Source organism: Ischnura elegans (genome assembly GCF_921293095.1).
Source record: "Ischnura elegans chromosome 13 unlocalized genomic scaffold, ioIscEleg1.1 SUPER_13_unloc_1, whole genome shotgun sequence".
Classification (NCBI taxonomy): domain Eukaryota; kingdom Metazoa; phylum Arthropoda; class Insecta; order Odonata; family Coenagrionidae; genus Ischnura; species Ischnura elegans.
The window spans coordinates 4,572,156-4,590,710 of NW_025791657.1; the positions used below are offsets into that span (position 1 = coordinate 4,572,156).

The following is an 18,555-nucleotide window of genomic DNA, read 5'->3' on the forward strand; positions in this document are numbered from 1 at the left end:
CAGAAATTTTAATATAACACTTCCATGTATTTCCATCAGTTTTGATTTATGTTTTAAACTCAGAATTACGGTGGAACTAAAAACTGGAGACCAGCACTTTCCAGATCTTTCTCTATCATCATCTACTGATCTCTCTAACTCATATGATCTCATTTTCTGTATCCATGCTGTACTCCGGTTTTCTGGTCGTTCAGTTTCAATTGTGAACTTTTTCTTGGAAATCATGAATTGAACCACAATAAACTATGTGCACTTGGAGGCATGTTTGTCTATTCTTTTGATAAGAGTGGAAGATATTAGATGGCTATGGAATCTATGTGAAATATGAATGAATATAATGTGAAATTTTCTTTTTCAATGCTTGAAAAACAAGAGTAAAATGTTGATGCACTGGAATGGCTCAGTGCTCGGCCATTGTTGATACTTGATGTTTGAAAAACTTTGGACTGAAAATAAAAATAAAAACTGAAAAAGATATTATTTGCAGCTTTGTTATAGCATTTAGCTCACAACCTTCTCCTTGCCAGTTCGTCTTACCTATTTCTACAGCCCATCTTATGCATATTTACCAGAATTTTATGCTCGATGGTGGCATTTCATTTTCCTGAACAAAAAACTGCTGTTTATTTTTAGGCACCCCATTTTCCCCCTCTGTTGAATTCTCCTTGCAATCGCAGTGTCTCATCCCTTGAATAAGAACTTAAAATTGTAAACACCACTGGCTCAAGTGAAGCTCTAGTCAACTTTTGAAGAAGGATATTCCAAATAACTTTGTCAATAACAATTATTTCAGACCCAATTTTTCCACATCTTGAGTGTTTGCAATTTCAGATATTTTTCACCTAACAATGCTGTACCCCTGATAAAAATAAACTCCCCCATGGTGGGGAAAAGAAGGGTAAAGGATGGGTGATGCCAGGGAACTCTACCTCCCTATCTGAAACACAATGTGAGAGTTTTCCTGACATTTTATATGAAAGTTTCAGATAGGGAGGTAGAGTATGGAGATATTTTTAACATTTCAGTTTCAGATTTTTTCCACGAAATTAACATTTCAAAGATGTACCCTGTGTATTTGTACCCCACACTTTCATAATAAAATTCTATTATTGGGTTTTCGAGGACAGATTATTTTACCTTTAGATCTTGTTCATCGAATGAATTTGAACTAGGATACACTATGCACGGATTCTTGAGTGTTGAAGTTGTCATTATGTAATGGAATCAGAAGCTTTTTTGTTTTTTTCAGTCAGGGTAGTGCATTATACATATATTGCTATTTAGAGCATCATACACTACCTCACAAATAATGTTATTTTAACTGTGAAAGGTTAAGGTGGTGAAGTGAAGACCTAACTTTGTAATTGTTCTCTTTCGGTCTGTTTTTGATCAATGGCAGAATGAAATTCTAAACCTCTCCATTCTCACATCTTTAATCCATATGTTGTGGTAATTGTCCAATCTACTGGAGAAGCATATGACCGTTTTACACAGTAAATGATCTCAAAAAAGATCATTTGCATGAAAGTCATGTGCTCTTTTTTCTTGTAACATCTGCTTGCTCACCGTAAGTGAATTGGGCAAACTTTCAGCGCAGAAACAATGCGCAGTGATCCTACTCTGGATAGTTTACGTCAATTCTACCAATATTTATAATCGCAGAGAGGTGTTTTCATACTCACAGGCAACGGAATTATTTGTGTAGAAAACTTTTGCTGTCTCTTATTGAAGTCCAGTGCTCTTGAAAAAAAAAGACTGCACAATTCCATGAGAATTTTACCATCCGACCGGTTTCAACGCTTAGACTCCATTTTCAAGGGACACAGGTTTACGGATGGGCATATCTATGCCCTAGAAAGGAAAGGGAGTTGAGCGAGTGATTCTTGCATTTTAGGGATATAAGTAAATGCATGGAAATATTGTGCAAACGTACACTAATTGTGTTTGTAGACCTAAAGAAGGCTTTTGCTTATGTGAATTGGAATACAATGCTCAATATAGAAGGGAATACAAAATCAAATATTATGTTTGATTTAAAATGCAATGTGTGTAAGAAAGGCTCTCACCAAAGTTTACCATTGAGCGCTGGATAATCGCCCCTAGAGCAGTTTAGTTAGTTCAGTTCAGGGGTGCCGACTTACAAAAAATATTGGGGGGCCCAAACCGAGGACCTTGCCCCGGTAAATTTTATAAGTAGTGAATTTTAAGTTTTTCTAGCATTTTAGAAGATTCATACGATCAAAATTAGAACCCTGATCACTTGAATCTCGATATCTGGACACTCCGGGGAAAATCGACAAGGCTGGCACATTTTTTCCTCACATCTGTAACGAATTTTTGGGTGGGTTCGGGCCCCCTCAGGCCCCATGGAGTCGGCGCCACTGGTTCAGTTGAAGTTGCAACTTGAATTCCGCTCCAAAAACGTATTTCTCGGGCGACGCCATGTTGGTGACGCCGTGTGAGCCTCATGATATCTTCCTTGCTTGCATAAGAAGTACATTGTAAGAATGCGTTATTTCCAACATAAATAAATAGTACATCAAACGGATAATTTGAATGAGTGGGTGGAAGCCATACGTCCACTTTTTTGTGCCGAGATGTGAATATACCTCTCGTAAATACCAGAAAAGTACTTTTTTTGATGAGTCAAGTGAGCTAGACCGAAAAAGGCGGTGGTACGACGCTGAACGGAGACAGCACATTCCTTCAGAAATAGGCTGTTATCGAATTTGTGAGGGTCATTTTAGTGGAAATCACATATGCTTCTCAAAGGAATTTAGTTTCCATAATAGGGTAGTTCCCTTCATCAAAGAAAACGAAAGGCATTGCTTGCGATTCATTACCCACCATTAGTGCATTCATAATATACAAACTATTTCGTTATTAGAAATCCCAGTTTAGACAATTGGCAATGATCAATTTTAACCGCATTTGAAAAAAGTCCAAATTGGCGCACATGCAATGCCACTCCACGTGACCTCACAGGGACCTAGTTTCCATACGAGTAGATAGGAGTTTTACATCGTCTGAGATTACCAATACATGCATGAGGCACAGTACCTAGGGAAACATGTCTTAATAATCACACATTAAAAATAACTAAGTTCGGAAAGTTTCCTTCGTTTGATAAGGTATTACTAATCCTTATTTAAGCCTAGCGCTACCTGCTCGCTGGGTACTTTGCTAAAGAGCGTTCCACATTTAGTTGACAGTACGGGCCTTATGGAGAACAGTGTTGCCAAGCTTCCGGTCCGCCGGCAGGCATCCAGACAGCGTATGCAACCACACATAATAGAGCGCCAAAATGGTGCAGTTTAAAAAGGAGTTTGGGATCGCACGAAAAACGGCGTAAATTAACAAATTTTTTAGCGTGATTAAAATACCTTTACTGCAATATAAAAGGAAAAGTCTTATGTTATTTTATGTAGGTACTTATTCAATACACTAGTTGAATAGTGAATAATCTGTAATGTAAAGAAATCAATAAAGTTAAGGATAATAAAATTTATCGTGACTTCTGGATGCGACTAAATTTTTATTCCTTACATATTATGCGGTATTTTTGGCGTTGGCTAATATTACATGAAAGGTGAGGTTGTATAAGATAAAGATATCAGACGGATAATTGGCTTATAAATGTTATCTTGAAAATTTACTGTGAGCGAAACGTCTATTTCCACTGACGTAAGCTGTAAGACGTGTGTTGTAAGAAAGATGACCTTATTGATATTTTGCTTCTAAGCATTCATTCGTGCCTTAATTTTCGGAGAACGTCAATAAAAACTCAAGGATAAATCGAATAGACCGTCAGGAATGAGTAGCAGCCGAATCTATTACTACTCTTCTCCTTTACTCCAATGATTAGCCATGGAACGTCCAACTTGAAAAACCATCCATAATCTATTTGAAATTTTCTTTCATATCAAAGTTTATCCAAACATTATCGACTCATGCAAGGAGATAAAACGCAATAACCGCGATGAAAACGAAACGATAATTAATGTTTGCGTAATTATGTTAGTAAAATAATTCACTGCCACCAGAATTATTTTCACCCAGCAAAATTTTAGGACGAGGCAAGTAAAGAACATTACTGACAACATTTAATACAAGAAATTTAACGCATTTCCAACACAGGCACCTATTAGGGCTAGTGCTTATGTTTTTTAAGCTTATTTCTGTTTTCAATTTATTGGTTTTCGAATGACAAGCGTTATGATGCAATAGGGTATTTTCTTCATCAAAGAAAACGAAAGGCATTGATTGCGATTCGTTACCCACCATTAGTGTATTCATAATACACAAATTATTTGGTTTTTGAAATACCGGTTTAGACGAATGGCAAGGGTCAAATTTTATCCTCATTTGAAAAAGGCCAGATTGGCGCCCATGCGATGCCACTCTATGTGACGTCACAGGGACCTAGTTTCTACACCAGAGGATAGGAGTTATACATCGTCTGAGGATACCAATGCATGCATGAGGCACAGAGCTCAGGGAAACATGTCTTAATAATCACCTATTAAAACTGGCTAAGGTCGGAAAGTTTTCTTCGTTTGATAAGGTATTAATAAACTTTTTTTAAGCCAAGCGCTACCAGCCAGCAAGGTACTCAGCTACCCGCTAGCATCCTGCGTCCTATCAGCGCTCAGAGCCTCGATCAAAGTCACCTCACAAGGCGGGAGGGGGAACCAGAAATGCGTCGCACGGACTTTTTCCCATCATTCCTACTTACGCGTCGCGTTTTCGCGCGATTGAAATTTTTCACGTTTCATTTAATCGCGAAAAATAGTTATCGTCATTTAAAAATCTAAAAGCGTGAAATACGTACTCCAGGAGTAATAATCTTTCGATTTAGGCAATAAAAAAATAATAGGAAACCACCCTATTTGTGACGCAGATAAATTATTAATGGCAATAATCTTTCAAATCTCAATGAGTACTTGCCTGAGGATTCATAGTACACGAGCGTCGTAATCAGCAGAGATTTTCCACTCCCTCCACGCAGCGGGATGTGCTCGGCTGTGGCCCTGGCTCCTCCTTTGAAGACGATGTCGACAGAGATGATGAAGACGATGTCAGACGAACAATCAACTCCTCTACATCATCCTGCAAATTGTCTGCACGCCACATGTCTTTCTTGACATGCTCAACATAGTTTTTCCAGTTCTCCGAAGTAATAGTATCAAAGCTTTCTGCTATCAGTTATTCCATTTCAGTCTTCTTGAACGTTGAATTCTTCATGCCGACGTAATTTTTCACTTGAGCCAAAACCATCTCAATTGGATTTAATTCGCAATGATATACACGGTGGTGATTTAAGAACCGTACAGCCGTATTCCTTTGCTAATTCGTCAACCTTAAAATTTTCAGAATTTTCCCGTACTCGGTTTACTGTAAATAAAAGATCTCTTTTTAAGCTGTCATCATCAAAGCTAATTTCTTTACCAGCCAACCATTCCTTAATGTTCTCTTTCCCCCAGCTTGTAGTAGGCAAGGATTCCAATTTCCTTGAGTGATAAGAGGCATTATCTACCACTATAATTGAACTTTCGGTAGGTTTGCAAGAAGTGAGTGCTCAAACCATCTCTCGTAACACTCGCCATCCATTTCGTCATGCTCATCCACCGAGTTCTTTTTGTACAGAAACACACGCGATGCTCCTTTTATGAACCCTTTTTTCCGTCCTTGCATGTATAATTGCAAATCGTCCTCCTCAGGAAGTGGGGGCCTTAAGCGCAGTATACTATATATAACTATAGTTAGTCCAGCAAAGAAAGCTTGACGCGGAGTTTCTATTTGTTTGTCTCGCAAAGTCATTTTCACTGTTTGTCCAACATTAATCCAAGTTTCGTCTGTGAGTACAATCGTCCTGTGTTAGGGTGCCTTCATAGCTCGGCTTTGCGTAATTGGGGGGGGGGGGAGCAAACTTATCGTAGCAAGTTGGAGCCCTTCACAGCTCTGCCACAGAGTATACTCTGTGGCTCTGCGTTGCGAAAACAAATGAAAGGCAAAAAGTGTCGGCTCCTAAAAATCGGCCTGTGAGCATATCATCTTATGATTTCGAACCAAACGCACAATACATATGTTGTTTTCTGCATGTTTACACAATTTCATTTCTTAAAATGTTCTTCTTAACTATAAATAGTATTTGAAGGTAATATGGCGACCATAAAGTCGATAATCATGCGTGTAGTGATGGCCCTTGCCTATGCATTATCATGATCTTTAAATTTTATTTCCTAACTCGGAATATTCGAAAAATAGCTAATTACATACACTCAATGAACATGAGTGACGTGGAATGTTATCAGGAATATTTATTGATGATAACTGTTGTTCAAACAGATTGTCCTAGTCATGTTATCTAAATAGCTCTGAGTAGATCATGAGGGTACAATCATTGGATATAAAATGGAATTTAAACGACCGTAGTCACCAACAAGCACCTCTCACGCTGTACTTAGCTTTTGATACCATTTACGGGTATGTGTTACGCTAATCTATGCTCCTCAGTGATTGGAATCTAATTTATGGTTAAAATTCGTCTTATGTTTAGGAAATATACGAAACATCTAAGCTGAACACTTCAAAATAATAGTAAATAATGAAATAAATAGCATTTTCCACTCCCATTACAGCTTATCTTGCATATTTGTATTACCAGAAACAAACACCAATTGGAAATCGTCGGCGTACTGCCGCCTTCACGCAGAGAAAATCCGACAGGTTCAGTTTTTCTGCGACGACGCAGCGAGCTGGAGAAGTGACGTCATCAATTCTCAAAGACGGGCTCTGATTGGCTCGCTAGCCAAGGCGTCAACCCAACGCCGAATTGTGAAGTGACGATACTTTTTTAGCTGCCTTAAATAATTGTGATGCCTACGAATAATATCATCCCTTTCGATAACGATAATTATTTTCCCCCTGCGTTCGTACACGAAGCCTATGTCCAAAAGAAGACGATATAGTGTTGTCCTTTTGTAATCTGGGAGAATACTATCCATGGTTACCGAGTTTAAGATGGATGTTAAAGTCAGAGGAATATTTTTCACGAAGAATTCATGTACCTTCCTTCTAATTCCCGATCTCACCAAACCGTCGAAAATCAATGCTCTCGAATTTTTGTAAGGCTGTCTAATTTCTTTAGTTTTTGAAGGAGTTACCAATGGACCACGGGAGCTTTCCTTTCTCACTCTGTAAATAGTGAACTCCCAGCACCCAGTAGCCTTGGAAGCTTCTCGGCAGGCCTCACTAATGCTGAGAGATTTCCTGATGTACGAGAAGACTTTGAGCACCAACTGTCTTTCGCGGCTTCTGAGCTTCTCACCTTTTTTTCTCTTCTTTGTATCGGAAATGGTGATTGGGCACGTTACAGCAGAGATAAGTGTAAAACACACTTTGCGGCTCTCAAATTCAGCAGACCACACAACACTTGTTCACTTGAAAAAATGCAACGACAAACTGAACGCCTCCGTAAATTCTTCCCCCGGCCCCTTCCGCTAGGGTCGCTTCTGGTGCAAATGTTTTATGGTACCCTATGAACGGAACTTGAGGAAAAACCCGAGCCCCCTTTTGTAAAAGACATGCACTGGAAGGGGTAGTGTTTTGCACAGATTATGAGATACCCTCTATCTTGGTTTCTGCGGCGGGGCCGAAACACCCAAGGCGAAATTTGCGTCTTATTTCCAAGCCGTTAAAATTTGTTTGCTTTCGTGTATCAATGTATTGAAATGAAAACACTGCTGTTACGATGCATGAGCATTCTCTGTTCAGGATATCAAACAAATAGTTATGTATTTCGTAGTATTAATTGACAAAAAGATCCTTTTCCGCCCGAGAATTTTCCCCCTCCGCGCAAGAAAAACCAAGAAGCCCGGCCCGGCGCCGTAATATTTTTTCTTAAGAACAAAACCTTGTGGCTCCCTTCAGAATTGATGTAAGTTAATGAATATTTCACTAAAAATAACTTTGTAGTTTTCTTCCAATTTTATACGCAGCATATGGGGACCTACGACGTATAAAACGTAAGTTAGTAGGCGACTACTTTTTACCTTGCAAAAATCAAAATTTTCTTGGCCTAAAAAGGGTGTTACGTCGGCAGAACAACATTTTAACTCAATCATTGTAAAATAGGTGAAGATCATCAAAGATAAAAGAGTATGAAGAACTTTGTGCAGAAGATTCAATTGAATACAAACAACGGTCAGGCAAAAATTGCGAGAAGAAGATTAAGTAAAAAATAATACACGTTTCTAACGGAGATTTAAGGAAATATTTTTTATAGCTTTTGTTATAATTTTTATCGAAAACCTATTGGCACCAATAAATGCAGCATCTATTTCCACATAAGAATGCAATTTTTAATCAGAGCATAGCGCAACATTAATCTTCGTGCTATTAACCCTCATATGGATTTACAAAATTAGTTACGTCGTTGGATTCTCGGCGCCGCAGCGGCGCCGCGTCATTTTTTGCTATTATCTTTCAAAGTTAGCCTGAATTTACAAGTTTTTTGATTGATAATGGTAAATACATCTATTATCTTTATTTCTTACCGTGTTTTGCTAGATTTAAACCCTTATTGTTGAAGTAATAACAAAAAATCTTGAACGCTGCATTCTTTTCCATTTCTTGCCGTAATGCTCTTTATTTCAGTTCCCTTTGTATGTTATTTTTGAGTGAAAGTTTTAATTTCGTGAGTAATTGTTGTTTGAAATATTTTTCTGATATGCAGAGCTCGGCAAACTCCGCTTTTTAATGTTTATATTGTTTATAATTTTATGTATCTAAATGCTAAAAATGATGACCAAATAAAATTCGTTTATGCCCATATGACATAATTTTTCTTCAATGCGTCCACCCATATGTTATATCTTTGCAGTGTATATAGAAGGATAAGTTATTAAACGTTAATAATGGAACAGATGTAGGTTAAGTGTGAAGAGACGAGTGTAACATTCGTGATTTTTACAAGATTCTGGCGATCAAGACAAATCTTACGAATATTCTGGGAGCTTATGTCCTGAAATTAAAAAAATCAAGTCTTATGGCTTTTGAAATATAAATAATATGGGATGATAAGCGGCGTGTCAAAGAACTCAACGCTTCTTTGGAGATGGAGCTAGAAGAGTCGGTACTCTTTTCCTACCACGGAGCCCCATTCCCCCACTGGGGACGTGTAGCCCAAGCGAAAGGTTTCCTTAGATATGGACGGGTAAATGTTTTGCGTGGGAGTGCATAAGATTAGGTTTTACTCCTGGATTGGTGGGAAGTCCAAAAAAAATAAATTCTTAGAAGTATGTGTTATTGGTGGTAGAGGAGAATGAGCAGCTGCCTTTTTTTCGTCCAAATCTGCGTGAGAAACTGATGATAATATGCTCTGGGGTGACAAAAATACCCTCACTTTGGAAGGACTTCCCTTACATTTTCTTTCCGTTTCCTTTCTTAGCGTTTCACTGACCCAAACATTGAGACTCTCCATACTTTCCCACTAAGCTCCCTTATTCGTCATTCACCACCTTCTTACCTCCTCCCACAAAACTTGATTGAACTTCTCACCACCCTAATGACCCACCGAGCTGGACCTTCTTGGAATGAAGGGAGGGCCACCGCGGGGCGTTTTGACAAGGCTTTTGTTCCCTGTCCTTCATGCAGCGTTAGAAGGATGAACAGAAAGCAGGCTTTTGTATCTAATTGCCTCCTCGCACTCCCAACCTTTTTTGCGATAAGGATTTTCTACTCCTACCTGTCCTAACGATCTGGGTATTCCCCGATCCTTGGCAGTCTACACACTACCGCCCCTTCACCTCAAAACAACCTCCTGGCATTCCTTCTCCTTTCTCCTTCTCACTCATCCCTTTACGTTAGTAACACCCCCAATGCATAAAACATCTGTACATTTCAGTACACATAGAAACGAGATATATGTTTACAAATTTTCACCTCATGGTAAATTGTCTTTTCATCTATTCATCATGAAACGATTTTTACCATGTAAAGTCTAAACTCATCGTCAGGAAAGAGAAATTATTTTCTATCACGAAATTAGTTGGGTAGTTATCTTGATTTCACCTCAATGGTAAACTGTCACGTCATCACTAGCTATATAAACGCCAGCAATTTTGTATAGACTATCGTAGCCGCAAAGGGATTTTTTTCGAATGAAAAGTACAAGACATATAACAATAACTGTGCGATGTGTTCTTCACGGTAGTCGGTGAAACTTCTGAATCTCTTGGTAAGTTACAGTTACTCATTCAGCGAGAAATATTCACACAACGGTGAGGAAGCATTATTCTACGAATTCGGATAATGCATTGTGTTAAATTTTTCTTAGAATTGCTGCTTGGAGTAATTCTAAACAGAGTCACTCTAGTATTTACCCAAAGCTGACTATCACCACGGCAGTAACGTGGACGCGGAGCGGAGAAGGTGCCCAAGCAAAACTAAGTCGGAAGCCATGGAAAAACAGCTTTGAATAGCCATGAGTTTCTATGAATAATTCTCGCAAAAAGATGAAGTTTTGTCAATGAACATTATAACGAAGCAAACGTAATGATTCTTAGCTAAAAGAGAAAGCACAATTGGTATTGTAATATTTTCCTTTTGTTAAACAATTTCACTTGGTTTATAAGTTAAAAATTAAATAATAGGATTAAAATAGATTATAGCATTTCATATGAAACATTATTGCTTTGACATTAGCGTTGAAAGTGCAGACCCTGACGTAACGATGAGGAAATTCTCGGTCCAAGCAAAACTAAGTCGGCGGCCCATGAGAAAACAACTTTGACTAGCCATAAGTTTTTATGAATAATTTTGTAAAAAGATGAAGTTTTGTCAATGAACATCATATTGAGGCAAATATTTTGATTTTTAGCTGTAATAGAAAGCAAAATAGGTATGGTAAAATTTTCCTTTTGTTTAACAATTTCATTTTGTTTATAATGTTTAAAAATATAAATAATATGATAATAAATATATTATAGCATTTCATACGAAACATAAATGGTTTGACATTAACATTGGGAGTGCAGTCAATGACGTAGCGACGAGGAAATACTGAGCGCCGCAGCGGCGCCGAAAATCCAACGACGTAACTTTTTCCATTAGAGGCCAATAAAATGTAAACTATCGACACTATGCTAACAAAATTTTATACGTAGACGAAGAAGGCAGAAAAAATAGACTACTGAAAATTTCAGAATGATCCATTGGAATGGAAAATTTTTACACCAGTTTTAAAACCACGAGCGCCGCTAAGGCGCAGAGAATCCATATGAGGGTTAATGACAACACCGCGCTCCCGGCCTTATGGACATTAACATGGGAAACGATTTTCCATAAGAGCCCATACTGTCACCTAAATGTGGAACGCTCTATACCTGCTAGCAGCCTGCATCATAGCGGCTCTCAAAGCCTCGCCCCAATTCCGGGTCTAAACTAGTAACTTAAGTGACTACTTAAGTTGGCTCTGTATTTAAGTTGGTAGTGTAGGTGTCACCAGCTTCATTTAAGTACACCTCCACTTAAGTCATCTTAGAACCCAACTTAAATTGCGTAGGCAACTGTTTCCGCACGGTTGAAGCTCTTTAAGTGTCGTAAATGGCACATAATACCCATCTCACTTCTGAATTATCCCGTTGATTATGTTCTAAGTCGTGCTGTATTCTATGATGTGGTTGTTGAGCGTTCTATTTCGTTAGTTAATTTCCAGTGTTGGCGTTATTAATTCGACGAATTTATTTTGTAGTGTTTCTCATCTTATTGTTGGTTTTATTTCCGTGAAAACTAATTGCTATGCCTGTTGCTCACGGTGAAAATCGATTTATAAAACTTAGAAACGTTTAAAGGAATTTTAAGACTGACAATGAGACGACGGCAGAGGATCCGGTAAAACAGTTTATTTTCCATGGTGTCATAATCGAAAATAACGTAAACGAATGCACTCAGTAACTTCCCACACACTGTTATTGAAACTATTGCACAGGGCTTTAATTTTAGTTCTAGGGATTCCGAGGGAGATAAGATGTGGCGATTTCATTGAACGTGGGAGGAATTAATGGTTGAAATTTAACATCAATGGTTTTAATAAAGCAGTGGAATTTGACTAGCAATAAGTGTTTTTGTTTACGTTATGAATATGTCATTCCACGAAGTCACGCTTAGTAATTCTAAACTCCTCTGGCTCCATCACCTCTCGCCATATAGCGTTCCCTCAGGAATTGAAATCGGTCTTTCCTTTTAACCTTCTAAATCCAAAATGGTTAATTCACGGAGTTTGGAAGTTTATTTCAAATAACAGTCGCTTTGAATCAAAGAATCTCTAATTGCTCTCCTAGACCTTCATCTGTCAACATAACTGTTTCCCGATATAGACAATCACGGTGCTAAAGTCGACTTAAAGCTCAAGTGTAGCTACCGCACCAAATTCAAGATTATATTTAAGTGAAGTCACTTAAGTTAAGTCTGTAGTGTAGACGAGGCACAAGGTCACCTCACACGACGGCAGTTGGAACCAGAAATACGTCACACAGGCTTTTCCCAGCAGTCATACTTAGCTGTCGCGTTTTCGCGCCCTTGAAAATTTTCACTTTTCATTTAATCGCTAAAAATAGATATCGTCGTTTAAAAATCTAAAAACGTAAATATGTACTCCAAGAGTAATAATCTTTCGATTTAGGCAATAAAAAAATTATAGGAAACCACCCTTTTCCTTTTGTTATATACTCCGCATTTATCCAATCGGTCTATCTGATCCTTACATTTTACGATCAGTCTCCTTAGAGTGCTATAAGGAAGTGCCTTGCGGAATTTGTCTTTGGGTAAATGATGAGCCATTTTCAGAGAAAGTGCATTGAAGTACGTCACTGTGCACCACTGCTTCTTTTTATCCTCGTCCGCCGAAAACATTTGGTCAATAGCCAATCTTCTCTGTTTTTTAAAAATCAGGTTGTCTATTAAATTTTGAGAATAACCGTTGGCTGAAGCAATTCGTTTAATAGTGATGATTTCTTTCTTAAAGTCTCCTTTTGAAAGTGGTATGCTTAACAGGCGATGAATCGTGGAATGAAAAGCTATAAGTTTGTGTGAGTAATGTTGTCTTGAACTTGCTGGGATGACATGATCCGTATAACAGGGTTTCCGAAAAATGGAGAAGGAATGCCGACATTTATCGAGTTTTATGAGTGGCATAAGTAATTGTGCATATCCAGGAAAAACATTTATTTCCGAATTTTAAAAAGGCTCATTATACCATTAATAAAAACATATGTATCAATGGCAGTGAAATTTCAAGGGCGTACCCAGGATAATAACTAGGGTTGGGCAAGCCATGGTCTTGGGGGGGGGGCTTCCGCCAGATTGTGACATTTTAGCATGGAAAAGGTGAATGAAACCAATATTTTAAGAAAAATATAACTGCGCTTTATTAGTTTATGAGATTATATCCTTGAAAAATAGTTTTATTTTAGTTGCATATCTTTAGATAATATTATACTAATACGTATCATTTTTCGTGGGTTTAAAAGAAAATTTGTAGAATGATTTCGTTTCAATTCAGTAGCGATTTTGCTTAAAGACTTATGCGATTTTTGCTTCTAGGGGGGGGGCAGCTGCACCCCCCCCCCTGACCCTTGCTGGGTACGCCCATGTTACGATTATAAAAAACCTGGAGATAAGCAAAGAAAACAAGAGAACGAGCCGATAAAAAATTATGAGAGACAGTCCCAAACCCTCTCAACGTTCATTTCCCCAGCTCGAAGCGTTGGCCACTAGGCCACTTAATCTTCATAACTATGATAACTTTTGTAAAAACTAAGGGTAAAAACCGGTGAAAGTGTGCCGTAAATGCCCACGAAATAATCATCTCTACCTACATTAACCCTTTTTGACCCATACCTGCTTCTGGGAGAAATCAAATTTCAAGATTTTTCATTTCAAAAACTTGAAAATTTTGCTCTCAACCATAATAATCGTTGCCGCTAAATGTCTCGTCATTACAATTTACACCACAAAATAATGGGTAGTTTAGATATTTCCTAAGTACATCAGGATATGTGTGCATTTTTGATGTTGCTCAGGAGCAACACTGGGCTATAATGGGTTAATAGAAGCGACTACTAACCCCGGGACTTTGGAACACGGGTCAATGACCTCATGTTCTATAATTCTGGCACCTCCTGACCCACCCCACCTCCTTCCCCCTCGTCGAACCCACCCCCACCTCCTTCCTTTCGCAGGACCCACCCCCTCCTCCTTCCCCCTGACCCACCCTCACCTCCTCCCCCTCGTCGGACCCACCCCCCCCCCCCGTCCCTTGGCATAACTCTAACCCCTCTGGAGGAACAGGGGTTCGATGACCTGCCTTTCTAACCCTTCTTGGTACCCCAGCGACTCCTGCCTATAGGACAAAGAATAGCCTTTGCGCCATACCCTCCCACGTAGCAAAACCCAACCCTGATTTCATAATTAAAGTGTCTTCGGACATTATGGAAAGCAGTAACCTTTTCCGCTGGCCTCGTAAGTTGAAGTCTCCGAGAACCATAACCCTATTTATTACCAGAGGTTGCATGCGGGGTTTTTCTAAATAGTATAGTGGAAAGAAAGACATGGTAAATTCGATCATTTTATTTAAAAGGTTCATGAATACAAAAATATGATGAAAGAAAAATAAAATAAATGTATGTATCACATTTTCCATTCATTAATCAGAGCCTGAGGAGCACACAGCGACATAATCAGTGATGAAATCATTTCCTTCGCGAGTTGATAAGACTGCGCGAATTTCCCTTGAAAGGGCTTCCGCGTTTAAGGAGTTTGGTGGATTTCCAATCTCTGACATGTTGATTTTCACAGTGTCAACGTATTCACAAAAAGCTCTCTCGTGATTGCTATTGCTCTCACTGTGATATGAATTGAAAACAGCATCAACGTATGCACTTACAAGTCTTAGAGTGAACGAAGACCATGCGTTCCGTTCCTCCCATCGCATTCTAACACAATCAGCATAGGCCAACAGTCCATCCCAAGAGGATTTCGCCAAGTAAACACTGGTTAGTTCATTATTGTCTTTTTTGTCCTCCAAGATGATGGATTTTGTGCCGTATATGCATTTGAATTTTAAAACACAGTTCCCTATTGGGATACTATGCGGCACCGTATCACTATGAAAATATGAATTTATCAGTTTCTCATTTTTCATTAACTCACACCAGCCCAAATAGTCCAACACGACAGAGAAGCGTCCAACTTTGCTCAGCGCTATGAAGGGGTTGCACTTGTTTTTCAAGTCAATGCCGATTGTCACTCGCTTTGTATCACTGTAATTCACTTTATAACCACATTCAAGTATCCCGAGGTGTTGAGGTTTTCGAGTCAGCGGCAGCGAGGGCTCACACATGGCTTGTTCCTCCTCTTCAATCTCCGGCATGATGGACGGTTCGTAGGACGGACGTGTGTACCGGCGGCTATGGGGTGGCCGAGGCGAGTACGGGCGTGAACCCCGACGATGGGACGATCCTCTCACCCCACCTCTCCCCGGCATCCGGAAGGAACCTCTAGGTGTGTCCATGGCTGTGGGATGACTGGTGACTGTCCTTTCAGTGCTGGGCTCTTTCTGTTCTCCCCTGGTAGGGGTAAAGACGGTGGGAAAGAGGAGAAGCGGGGAGGGGAGGAAAAGATGGTCGCTTCGCACCGACGCTCGTATAGGGTGTAGATACTGTCGCGGCCCTCCCGACTTGCACGCAGAATAGAGATTTATACGTAGAGCATGAATTACACCGTCTATCGAATATTTTATCAAAGAGAATTAAAATGAGCCTATCGTTGCAGTCGTGGTCTGCGCTGAATATATTTAAAAATTTCTTCATGGAAAACCCCGTGCAACGGTAAGCTAGGAATACGGATGTGTAAAGACCACACGTTGCTGAAGTCCAGCTCTGGAGATGTACGTTGTTGTACCGCCATGACTTGCATTCCCTATTAAGAAAGGTTTTATGATCTTTGATAAGTGGAGGCAGTCCATAGCTATCAAAGTATTCCCCTTTTCCCTTTTCATCTATAAATATTCCAATCCAATGCGATCCTGACTTTCTCTGGGGGTCTGTATTCACTACCAGGGCTGAGGGATGAGTGCAGTTTTTAGGCAAGTTATCTGCTGCAAACACACCTTTGAAAAATGAACGAGTCTCACAATGTTTGTTTAGAGCGCGCGTCAGTTGAATACCGTCCATCTAGCTCACTCCTTTCGAAATGAGAAGTCCATCTCATTTCATACGTCTTTATGCACGATACATTGCACGTAGGTGATGATATAAATATGGGGCAGTAAGGATTCCATCGATGATGCTCCTTTTCTGGCAAATCCCATGCCTCCCAAGCCCCTATAGCGATACCACACACACTGCATATAGCAACGTCGCGTATTCCCGAATAGAAAAAGCCAGCATCTGCTAAACGTTTTGTACTTAAAGCAAACCTACTCGACGCCCCATTAAACGATTTAACATGAAATTCGGGAGATGAAATCCTCTTCAATCCATCTTTGCGTAGCCATTTAAGGAGGTAAACGCAATTTATCGTTGCACAGTCAAACTTTCTGCTTCGATGATTAACAGGACAGATGTTAGTGGGTAGAGTAGTTTTGAATTTTAATTTCTTAAGAGAGGGGCATCCTAAAACTTCCAAATCGAGTACTTCCCGGAGAATCAAGACTTTTTTTAGGAACTCGCACTTTTCTCGACCTTTTGAAAACACAAAAGTACACGCAGATGTATGATATTCTAGAATAAAGCGTAAATCTGTGTATTCGGTATATCCATCGTCCCAAGAGAGGCCGTGATAATGTCTTTTTAACCATAAATCCTCCTTCTCCTCTTTCTCCCTTCTCCTACTCCTCGAATAGGGGGGTTTGAATAGCCATGTTTTTGCGCTGTTACTATCAGAGGTAACGATGGATAGTTCTTTTACGACTAGCTCGCCCTCGTGTTTGAAGCACTGAATATCCACAATAGCTGCCATCTCAGAGCGGCGTCACTTCGTACTGAAAGCTAGTTAGGAGTTCGAACGCTTATAAGTCTTACCTCTCCTAGTTTCGGAACTCTCACCCCTATCCTCCTCCCCCTTCCCCTTTTCTCCCTCTTTCACACTTCCCTCCACCTTGAGGTGTTCTTCCGCTCTCTCTCTCTCTCTCTCCTCTCTCTCTCTCCTTCTCTCTCTCTCTCTCTCCTTCTCTCTCTCTCCCTACGGGCGCTAACTACTGTAATCTACTCCGACATTGCGATGCCGATCGATTTCGAGAATATTATTAAATTCTGCGTACAACAGACAGTTTATAGTCTCGGCCAAAGCGTTTTTAAATCTTACTTCCAGACGAAGGCTTCCATGCCTCTGTAGACTCCAATGAGAGGCGTTAGCCTCTAAATCAGGTGTCAGATCAAATGCGGTGAGGAAGTTACCGTCCTTATAATCTTCCCTGGGTATACCATTGCCATCGTCTTGAAAGTGAATGCCTGTGCCTGAGAAGAGCGTGTGATAAGCCGGTAGGAAAAGGCCAGATCCCGAAAAATCAGGTTGCAACGGCCTGTTTGGAATCTGTTTCCCATCAAGATACAGAGACAAGAATGTGAGGTTGAAATTCTGGAAATTAAATGGATTGGATACCATATCTCCATTGAACGCTGCGTTTGAGACAAATCCTACAATCACACGCTTTGGAAGTTGTCCCAAGAAAATGTTATCCATAGTTTTACTCTGCACATCCTTCGAAATCGTGATGGTCTTAATATCCACACGTGTGATTGGATATTTCGCTGTGGATTTTTCTAGAGCGCGACTGTGCCCTATTAACACCGACGGGCTTATTTTCACTTTACGAATGAGAAGTGCCGCGTCAAGTATTTTCACTTTAACGTTGTCGTATATTCTCGAAGCCATCATGTTAAATTCCGACTTTGACCGAACGAGTTTCAGACGCATCTCTACTCCGTTCAGAAGAAATTTTTCCTGGTTGAATAGATCGCAATGTAGATGGCCCATTAATTCTACAGAACGTCCTTCGTCAGTGTATCGACGTCTTTTAATGGCTCCTGTATTTTTACGACAATCGTCCATTAACCCTGGTGTGTCAGCGTACCAGAGCGCTTCCGTGAGATGTGAAGTCTTCGCAGCGGGCCCGTAATTGAGAATTGTTTCAATGTATGCTCGATACGGATACGTATGACTAGGGGGCGTCACCAATTTTTGATTTAGGAAAACATCCACTTGGGAGAATAGAGAATGGAGCCATAGATTTACCGGGCCGATTACAGAATCGTCCACAGCCAACTGTGTCGGTCGCTCTACTCGCGCTGTTATGGATATAAGCGTATGCGAAAGATCTAAGTACTCCTCACCATGTCCTGGTATTACGAACTCCAAAGGAGCGTCATCGGACAGGGTAGAAACGGGTTTATAGTGTATCCACTGACCATCCTCGATACTCGTTTGTGTTGGCGGCACGGAAAAAAGATCGAGTTCAGACTTTACACATTCACAGGATTGGTGGTGCAGAAA

General features: G+C 39.9%; 1 protein-coding gene across 1 annotated transcript in view; it reads left to right on the forward strand.

Annotated features, from left to right (window-relative positions):
• LOC124172500 overlaps positions 1-5,158 on the forward strand; it is a 47,204-nt gene extending 42,046 nt beyond the window's left edge. Inside the window, exon 7 of the mRNA XM_046551940.1 lies at positions 4,962-5,158. Within this exon, the coding sequence (XP_046407896.1) occupies positions 4,962-5,158 (197 nt within the window). The remainder of the gene's footprint in view (positions 1-4,961) is intronic.
• Positions 5,159-18,555: the final 13,397 nt, after the last annotated feature.